The sequence below is a fragment of the Calliphora vicina genome, chromosome 4 (assembly GCF_958450345.1).
Source record: "Calliphora vicina chromosome 4, idCalVici1.1, whole genome shotgun sequence".
Classification (NCBI taxonomy): Eukaryota; Metazoa; Arthropoda; class Insecta; order Diptera; family Calliphoridae; genus Calliphora; species Calliphora vicina.
In genome coordinates this window covers 7,404,303-7,413,420 of record NC_088783.1, presented here as the reverse complement: position 1 = coordinate 7,413,420, position 9,118 = coordinate 7,404,303, and the positions used below count along the sequence as shown (strand labels likewise).

Below are 9,118 nucleotides of genomic sequence, written 5' to 3'. Positions count from 1 at the left end.
TGTATGAAAAAATCGATTTTTAGTGAGAAATATAAGTGATCACAGATTTTCATTATTATCGCTCTAAACCCTTTAGTTTACAAATTATAAGCAATTTTAGATTTCTTTGAATTTTGAATAAAAAATATCGATTTTTAGTGGGAAATATGAGTGATCACAGATTTTCATTATTATCGCTCTAAAGCCTTTAGTTTACGAATTATAAGCAATTTTAGATTTCTTTGAATTTTGTATGAAAAATATCGATTTTTAGTGAGAAATATGAGTGATCACAGATTTTCATTATTATCGCTCTAAACCCTTTAGTTTACAAATTATAAGCAATTTTAGATTTCTTTGAATTTTGAATAAAAAATATCGATTTTTAGTGGGAAATATGAGTGATCACAGATTTTCATTATTATCGCTCTAAACCCTTTAGTTTACAAGTTATAAGCAATTTTAGATTTCTTTGAATTTTGAATAAAAAATATCGATTTTTAGTGGGAAATATGAGTGATCACAGATTTTCATTATTATCGCTCTAAAGCCTTTAGTTTACGAATTATAAGCAATTTTAGATTTCTTTGAATTTTGTATGAAAAATATCGATTTTTAGTGAGAAATATGAGTGATCACAGATTTTCATTATTATCTATCTAAAGCCTTTAGTTTACAAATTATAAGCAATTTTAGATTTCTTTGAATTTTGAATAAAAAATATCGATTTTTAGTGAGAAATATGAGTGATCACAGATTTTCATTATTATCGCTCTAAACCCTTTAGTTTACAAATTATAAGCAATTTTAGATTTCTTTGAATTTTGAATAAAAAATATCGATTTTTAGTGGGAAATATGAGTGATCACAGATTTTCATTATTATCGCTCTAAAGCCTTTAGTTTACGAATTATAAGCAATTTTAGATTTCTTTGAATTTTGTATGAAAAAATCGATTTTTAGTGAGAAATATAAGTGATCACAGATTTTCATTATTATCGCTCTAAACCCTTTAGTTTACAAATTATAAGCAATTTTAGATTTCTTTGAATTTTGTATGAAAAATATCGATTTTTAGTGAGAAATATGAGTGATCACAGATTTTCATTATTATCGCTCTAAACCCTTTAGTTTACAAATTATAAGCAATTTTAGATTTCTTTGAATTTTGAATAAAAAATATCGATTTTTAGTGGGAAATATGAGTGATCACAGATTTTCATTATTATCGCTCTAAAGCCTTTAGTTTACAAATTATAAGCAATTTTAGATTTCTGTGAATTTTGTATGAAAAATATCGATTTTTAGTGAGAAATATGAGTGATCACAGATTTTCATTATTATCGCTCTAAAGCCTTTAGTTTACGAATTATAAGCAATTTTAGATTTCTTTGAATTTTGTATGAAAAAATCGATTTTTAGTGAGAAATATAAGTGATCACAGAATTTCATTATTATCGCTCTAAAGCCTTTAGTTTACAAATAATAAGCAATTTTAGATTTCTTTGAATTTTGTATGAAAAAATCGATTTTTAGTGAGAAATATGAGTGATCACAGATTTTCATTATTATCTATCTAAAGCCTTTAGTTTACAAATTATAAGCAATTTTAGATTTCTTTGAATTTTGAATAAAAAATATCGATTTTTAGTGAGAAATATGAGTGATCACAGATTTTCATTATTATCGGTCTAAAGCCTTTAGTTTACGAATTATAAGCAATTTTAGATTTCTTTGAATTTTGTATGAAAAAATCGATTTTTAGTGAGAAATATGAGTGATCACAGATTTTCATTATTATCGCTCTAAACCCTTTAGTTTACAAATTATAAGCAATTTTAGATTTCTTTGAATTTTGAATAAAAAATATCGATTTTTAGTGGGAAATATGAGTGATCACAGATTTTCATTATTATCGCTCTAAAGCCTTTAGTTTACGAATTATAAGCAATTTTAGATTTCTTTGAATTTTGTATGAAAAATATCGATTTTTAGTGAGAAATATGAGTGATCACAGATTTTCATTATTATCGCTCTAAAGCCTTTAGTTTACGAATTATAAGCAATTTTAGATTTCTTTGAATTTTGAATAAAAAATATCGATTTTTAGTGGGTAATATGAGTGATCACAGATTTTCATTATTATCGCTCTAAAGCCTTTAGTTTACGAATTATAAGCAATTTTAGATTTCTTTGAATTTTGAATAAAAAATATCGATTTTTAGTGGGTAATATGAGTGATCACAGATTTTCATTATTATCGCTCTAAAGCCTTTAGTTTACGAATTATAAGCAATTTTAGATTTCTTTGAATTTTGAATAAAAAATATCGATTTTTAGTGGGTAATATGAGTGATCACAGATTTTCATTATTATCGCTCTAAAGCCTTTAGTTTACGAATTATAAGCAATTTTAGATTTCTTTGAATTTTGAATAAAAATATCGATTTTTAGTGGGTAATATGAGTGATCACAGATTTTCATTATTATCGATCTAAAGCCTTTAGTTTACGAATTATAAGCAATTTTAGATTTCTTTGAATTTTGAATAAAAAATATCGATTTTTAGTGGGAAATATGAGTGATCACAGATTTTCATTATTATCTATCTAAAGCCTTTAGTTTACAAATTATAAGCAATTTTAGATTTCTTTGAATTTTGAATAAAAAATATCGATTTTTAGTGAGAAATATGAGTGATCACAGATTTTCATTATTATCGCTCTAAACCCTTTAGTTTACAAATTATAAGCAATTTTAGATTTCTTTGAATTTTGAATAAAAAATATCGATTTTTAGTGGGAAATATGAGTGATCACAGATTTTCATTATTATCGCTCTAAAGCCTTTAGTTTACGAATTATAAGCAATTTTAGATTTCTTTGAATTTTGAATAAAAAATATCGATTTTTAGTGAGAAATATGAGTGATCACAGATTTTCATTATTATCGCTCTAAAGCCTTTAGTTTACGACTTATAAGCAATTTTAGATTTCTTTGAATTTTGTATGAAAAATATCGATTTTTAGTGGGAAATATGAGTGATCACAGATTTTCATTATTATCGCTCTAAACCCATTAGTTTACGAATTATAAGCAATTTTAGATTTCTTTGAATTTTGTATGAATAAATTGATTTTTAGTGAGAAATATGAGTGATCACAGATTTTCATTATTATCGCTCTAAAGCCTTTAGTTTACGAATTATAAGCAATTTTAGATTTCTTTATATTATGAATGAAAAATATCGATTTTTAATGGGAAATATGAGTGATCACAGATTTACATTGTTATCGCTATAAACCCTTTAGTTTACGAATTATAAGCAATTTTAGATTTCTTTGAATTTTGTATGAAAAAATTGATTTTTAGTGAGAAATATGAGTGATCACAGATTTTCATTATTATCGCTCTAAACCCTTTAGTTTACGAATTATAAGCAATTTTAGATTTCTTTGAATTTTGAATAAAAAATATCGATTTTTAGTGGGTAATATGAGTGATCACAGATTTTCATTATTATAGCTCTAAAGCCTTTAGTTTACGAATTATAAGCACTTTTAGATTTCTTTGAATTTTGATGAAAAAATCGATTTTTAGTGAGAAATATGAGTGATCACAGATTTTCATTATTATCGCTTTAAACCCTTTAGTTTACAAATTATAAGCAATTTTAGATTTCTTTGAATTTTGAATAAAAATATCGATTTTTAGTGGGAAATATGAGTGATCACAGATTAACATTATCATCGCTCTAAACCCTTTAGTTTATGAATTATAAGCAATTTTAGATTTCTTTGAATTTTGAATAAAAAATATCGATTTTTATTGGGAAATATGAGTGATCACAGATTTTCATTTTTATCGCTCTAAACCCTTTAGTTTACAAATTATAAGCAATTTTAGATTTCTTTGAAATTTGTATGAAAAAATCGATTTTTAGTGAGAAATATAGTAATCACAGATTTTCATTATTATCGCTCTAAACCCTTTAGTTTACGAATTACAAGCAATTTTAGATTTCTTTGAATTTTGTATGAAAAATATCGATTTTTAGTGGGAAATATGAGTGATCACAGATTTTCATTATTATCGCTCTAAACCCTTTAGTTTACGAATTACAAGCAATTTTAGATTTCTTTGAATTTTGTATGAAAAAATCGATTTTTAGTGAGAAATATGAGTGATCACAGATTTTCATTTTTATCGCTCTAAACACTTTAGTTTACAAATTATAAGCAAATTTAGATTTCTCTGAATTTTGTATGAAAAAATTGATTTTTAGTGGGAAATATGAGTGATCACAGATTTTCATTATTATCGCTCTAAACCCTTTAGTTTACAAATTATAAGCAATTTTAGATTTCTTTGAATTTTGAATAAAAATATCGATTTTTAGTGGGAAATATGAGTGATCACAGATTTTCATTATTATCGCTCTAAACCCTTTAGTTTACGAATTATAAGCAATTTTAGATTTCTTTACATTTTGTATCAAAAAATCGATTTTGATTTGCATTATTGGAGTGATTCTACAACAAGTCCAACTTTTACAAAAACCACATATAATTTGTTTTTTTATGTTGGCTGTAACTGAATTTGTCAGTTATAGCCTCTGAACATGTTAAGTAAAAAAATAATTATCTGTGCTATAGTCTGGTGAAATTATTTATTTATTATCGTATATTTTTCAGCTAGAACTTCTGGTCGCACAATATGATTGTTGCAGCAGTTTATGTTTTCTTCTAAACAATGCGATTTCGAATCATTTTTGTATTGTAGGATAAATATAATAGATTCAGAAATACAATTTGTGTATTTGTATTTTCGTTTAAGAATTAGTACTTAATAAAATAACATTTGTACCAAGAGTTTCATCCCTGGCATGATACCGTTGTTATCAATTCTTAGTATTTAAATTTTGTAAGAAGAAGAAGTACCAGCTGTTGAATTAATCAAACAGCTGTGCTTTTGTTGGGTTTTTGTTAGTTTTTTTTTCAAGAAACTCATAAATAAATATATTATAATAAAAAATATGGAGCAAGACATACCCTTTTCAGAACTTTTGGAAAAAGCTGAAGAAAAAATTTTATTGGGTAACGAACTTATAAAACATTTGGAAGACTTTAGCGAAATACCAGGAGTACAAAAGGTGCAAAGAAAAATCTACCAGGAAATCAAATTCCTGCAAAAAGTAAGTATGAATGAGTGTGCATAATAATTAAATTTTAAATTAAAAAATCTATTTTATTTATTAATTATTGAGGTCATTAAGAATCAAACTTTAAAAATAAATCACGTACAATGTAGTAATTTGACTCACTACGAATTCTTGGTGAAAATTTTAAAACGTCAACGGGATGTTGTTCATGTAGATTGTGGATTTGCCGTAGACTATCGGGAAAATCCTTTAAGAGTTGATATTGTGTGTGAGAATGGCCTGAAATGGATTAAAGCAATTGCGCGTAACTCCAAGTCCTTAACAGATGCTGCCCGTGGTGAAGCTAGTTATGGAGCTAGAAGTATTTTAGATCAAGCTCAAGAATTTGTCGAAGCTGCATCCCAAAATTTATGTATGTTTAAGTGTCCCAAGGTGAGGTGTTTAAAATTTTTTTTTTTTAAGATATTGCTAATTATAATAATATTTTATGATATTTCTTTCAGGTGGTTTTTTATTTTAGTCAAACAATTGAAAATGAACTATTGACAGCTTTGCAAGAGGAGGGTATTGAAATTGCTTCATTGGAACAGCCGTCAGAAGTAATAGACAGTTCAGATCTCAGTAATGTTAGTACTTTAAATTTGGATATTACCACTTTGCTGGCATATATCAGTAACGTTTGTAATGGCAGCTGCAACTGGAAATTCCATGAACCTATTTTGACCGAACAAGCGGAGAAGGAAAGAGAATGCCCACTTAAACCTATTTTGGATAAACTTTTTATGGGTACGATTTATAATTAGTTATTATTTAATAGTTTTCTTACTTTTGAACAGAGTTTCGAATTAATTAAAATCATAATTCAAAATTAATGTTCATTCCCAAAATCTAATTTTTTAGCTTCATTCAAAGGCTTTTATTTAAATAGAAGTCATTACACCTTTATATTAATAAATTTTTGTTAATTCAAATCTAATCCAAATTGAATTAAAATATTTTTTCTTCACACAGATTTTTAGCTTATTTGTAATAGATTTGAATTGAAGAAAAATAGAATCATTTGTAGTACTAAGGAATTAAGATGAATTGCTTTAAATAGAATATATTTAATTTTATTTTGAAAATTGAACTAAGAATTAATTCTTTCAAATTACTAATATAGTGGAAATACTTTTTTTATTTTCCATGTTTAGATAAACGCCTTATTTGCTGTAAAACAGCTTATAAATCTTTCCAAGACATTGTTTCTCTACTTGGTGGACCACAAGAGAAACAACGAGCCGATGTGCTCACAAAACGTATAGAAATATTAACTGATGTAACAACAATACCAGAAGAACTGGCTACCATCAAATATAGTGGTAAAATCAATGAAAGAAGTTTATTAATCTTTGCCTTTGGTATGCACATGAAAGCGGTAACGGTGACTTCAAATAAAGCCTTTGTGCGTTCAGCTAAAATGCAGGTTAGTATTATTAATATGGACTTGAATTAAATTGACCAGAATACTAAAATACCGCAATATTAAAGGGTATAAATGTGCCTGTGTTTACACACCAAGCCCGAGCCTTAACGGAAGCTAAAGAGGAAACTGCCACGCCCGTATAACATTTGTATATAAATAGAAAAATGACTGCAATGCAATAAAAAGTAAACTGTGAAATGAAATATTAAAATATTTATTTGTTATTTACGTAAAATATAGTTAAGTTATTCATTGATAGTTAATAAAATTTATTAAGTTTTTTTTTTAAGTCAAATGATCCAATTCCTCTTTGTTTTCATTGTAAACTGTTTGCAAAAGCGTAAAATAACTCATTGATGAACTCAATATGGCTGTAAATGATTGCAAGGACAAAGTGGAAAATTTCAAGGCTGTTATTTTCACCGGTCTTTGACTGCACATGATCATGATTTCCAAATTTTGTCTGAATTGTTTATTAGCTGGTATAAAGTAAATATTACACAACTCCTTCCATTTATTTTGAGTTTTTAAACTTTCGCTTAGTTTCATACTGCCGTTTTTTAGAACTTCTTTACTCATTTGATATCTGGTAATGCCAGAGGTTAAATTAATATTTGCACCTTCCCAGTTGCAATCGTATAAATGTTGAGCAGTTTCTGTAGACTTGGAAAGTATAACAAAGACACATTACATGTGTTTTAATTAAATAAATTTACTTACATGTTGTATTAAAGAATCACCATTCCAACATAAAACATACAGTTGAGAGAGACAGGATGAAATGTAAACTATAAACTTGACATAGTCACCTATAAACATGTCCTTGCCAGTCACCAACTGAAAACCCACCATGCAAATTAATATCGATGATATGGTGAAATTCATTAATAATATGGGATTGAAGAAATTTTCCAAACGATTGGAAAATCTAATAAAATAAATAAATTATCTTTGATTTCAATTTTATATACTACATATTCATTCATTAATTTTACTTACTCTATTAATTTATTATGATCGTAGGCAATTCTATTTAGTAGCCATATATACAACTTTTGAATTTCATTCTCATCTTGTTTATTTCTAGCCAATTGATAAGCATCTATTACAATATTGTCTATGCGTTCGTGTAGTATTTTAAATTTGCCACAAGTGTACGTTATAAAGAAACCAAATATTGAATCTTCGGCAAAGAGTGTGGTCACCACACAAATTCCGGCGAACGAAGTGAATATATAAGTGACCACATAACGCCAACCGCGATGAGCGTTATAGGGAAATAACATTTTATAGGGAAATGGCTTCTCTTCGGCATCTAATCCTACATCAAAAAATAGTAATACGAGTGGTAGAACGCAATACATGGCAATCAAACAACTTAGTAAGACAGTCATAATGCGAAAAGTTCTCATTTTCTTGGAACATTCGGCTGCTATATAAGGATTGTATTTTCTGCATGAAAGTTTTATTAAATAAAGTAGATATTTGGAAATGCTTTTATATTTTAAAACTTATTGGTACAAAACTAAAAATTTGATAATACAAAGTTTGAAGTTCTACAGAATTTCGAAATTCGATTTAGTTTGTAAAATTCCTTAAGTAAAACTGTTATTAACTTTAGAACTGTTAGTCATATTTTATGATTTCATATTTATAACTCCACTTACTTAGGTATCCATATGTCATCCACAAACTGTTGTATGATCTCCCTAAATGAGCGTTGATTTAGACGCATATGAAGCAAACGCACAAAATTCAATGCACCCATAAATGTGGTGCAACAATTCTCGGTGGTCATCATAATGTCACCCAAATTACTAACTAAAAAAGCCGTTTGAAAACCAATTGTTATGCCCACCGAGCAAATAATATACCACGACCAAATCGAATACAACATGCCATACAAGGTATGCGAATTGTAAAAATCCCGCTCAGCATCGTAATCAAATGGCCAAGAACCATTCATTTTTAACCAAATACACTGGCGTGGTATACGATATTTAGGATCTCCTTTCGGTGTGGGATTAAACATTTCTCTTCCCAAGTTTTCCGTTTGTTGTTTACAATAAGTTAGTTGGCCGTTTTTTAAATATCTAAATACTTGCATTTTAATTGTGGTATTTATATACATTTTTGGTTTTTGTTTTCTGTTTTTATTTTAGTATTAAATCAGTACGATTATTGTGGGTAAACATGATTAAAAATTCTTTTTGTTTTTGTGCTGCTGAACTTATAAATATTTTGATTGTTTTACAATTAACTCTCTACAGGTATGAAGAAATTCAAAAACATTAAAAAGGGAATTCTTAATTAAAAATGGGCTGTTTATTTGTAATTTAATAAAAGGCCTTTGATGTTATTTTATTTTCTACATTTTGTCTTTTTCTTTAAGTAGCATTCGAGTAGAAATAAATTATGTTTTTTAATGGTGGGCAAAATGGAATCATTAATTGTGTGTTTTGTAGTTTCCATTTTTTATATGGAAGCTAGAGTTTTGTTTGTAAAATTTGCGT

The 9,118-nt window shown here is 27.2% G+C and overlaps 2 protein-coding genes across 2 annotated transcripts; one reads left to right on the top strand and one right to left on the bottom strand.

Moving 5' to 3' along the window:
- The first annotated feature begins 4,984 nt into the window (after positions 1 to 4,984).
- Positions 4,985 to 6,873, top strand: LOC135957343 (UPF0415 protein C7orf25). Its single transcript, XM_065508071.1, has 5 exons — positions 4,985 to 5,173; positions 5,246 to 5,572; positions 5,644 to 5,926; positions 6,334 to 6,605; positions 6,671 to 6,873. Exons 1-5 carry the CDS (start codon positions 5,015 to 5,017, stop codon positions 6,746 to 6,748), a joined length of 1,119 nt encoding a protein of 372 aa, XP_065364143.1. The 5' UTR covers positions 4,985 to 5,014; the 3' UTR covers positions 6,749 to 6,873.
- A 14-nt stretch (positions 6,874 to 6,887) lies between these two features.
- On the bottom strand, positions 6,888 to 8,637 carry Or13a (Odorant receptor 13a). Its single transcript, XM_065508069.1, has 5 exons — positions 8,273 to 8,637; positions 7,605 to 8,057; positions 7,326 to 7,533; positions 7,200 to 7,268; positions 6,888 to 7,094 (listed from the first exon to the last, which is right to left on the bottom strand). The coding sequence occupies exons 1-5, from the start codon at positions 8,635 to 8,637 to the stop codon at positions 6,891 to 6,893; spliced, it is 1,299 nt and encodes a 432-aa protein (XP_065364141.1). The 3' UTR covers positions 6,888 to 6,890.
- Between the last annotated feature and the right edge of the window lie 481 nt (positions 8,638 to 9,118).

What these genes read in the sequence shown, in the direction of transcription:
- Or13a (XM_065508069.1), bottom strand. Translation starts at nt 8,637, where the DNA reads ATGTTTAATCCCACACCGAAAGGAGATCCTAAATATCGTATACCACGC. An exon ending in GATGACATATGGATACCTAA is followed by an intron (nt 8,058 to 8,272) that starts GTAAGTGGAGTT and finishes ACTTTCATGCAG; the next exon opens with AAAATACAATCCTTATATAG. An exon ending in ATATTAATTTAACCTCTGGC is followed by an intron (nt 7,095 to 7,199) that starts ATTACCAGATAT and finishes TGTAATATTTAC; the next exon opens with TTTATACCAGCTAATAAACA.
- LOC135957343 (XM_065508071.1), top strand. Translation starts at nt 5,015, where the DNA reads ATGGAGCAAGACATACCCTTTTCAGAACTTTTGGAAAAAGCTGAAGAA. An exon ending in AAATCAAATTCCTGCAAAAA is followed by an intron (nt 5,174 to 5,245) that starts GTAAGTATGAAT and finishes TTAATTATTGAG; the next exon opens with GTCATTAAGAATCAAACTTT. An exon ending in TGCGTTCAGCTAAAATGCAG is followed by an intron (nt 6,606 to 6,670) that starts GTTAGTATTATT and finishes GCAATATTAAAG; the next exon opens with GGTATAAATGTGCCTGTGTT.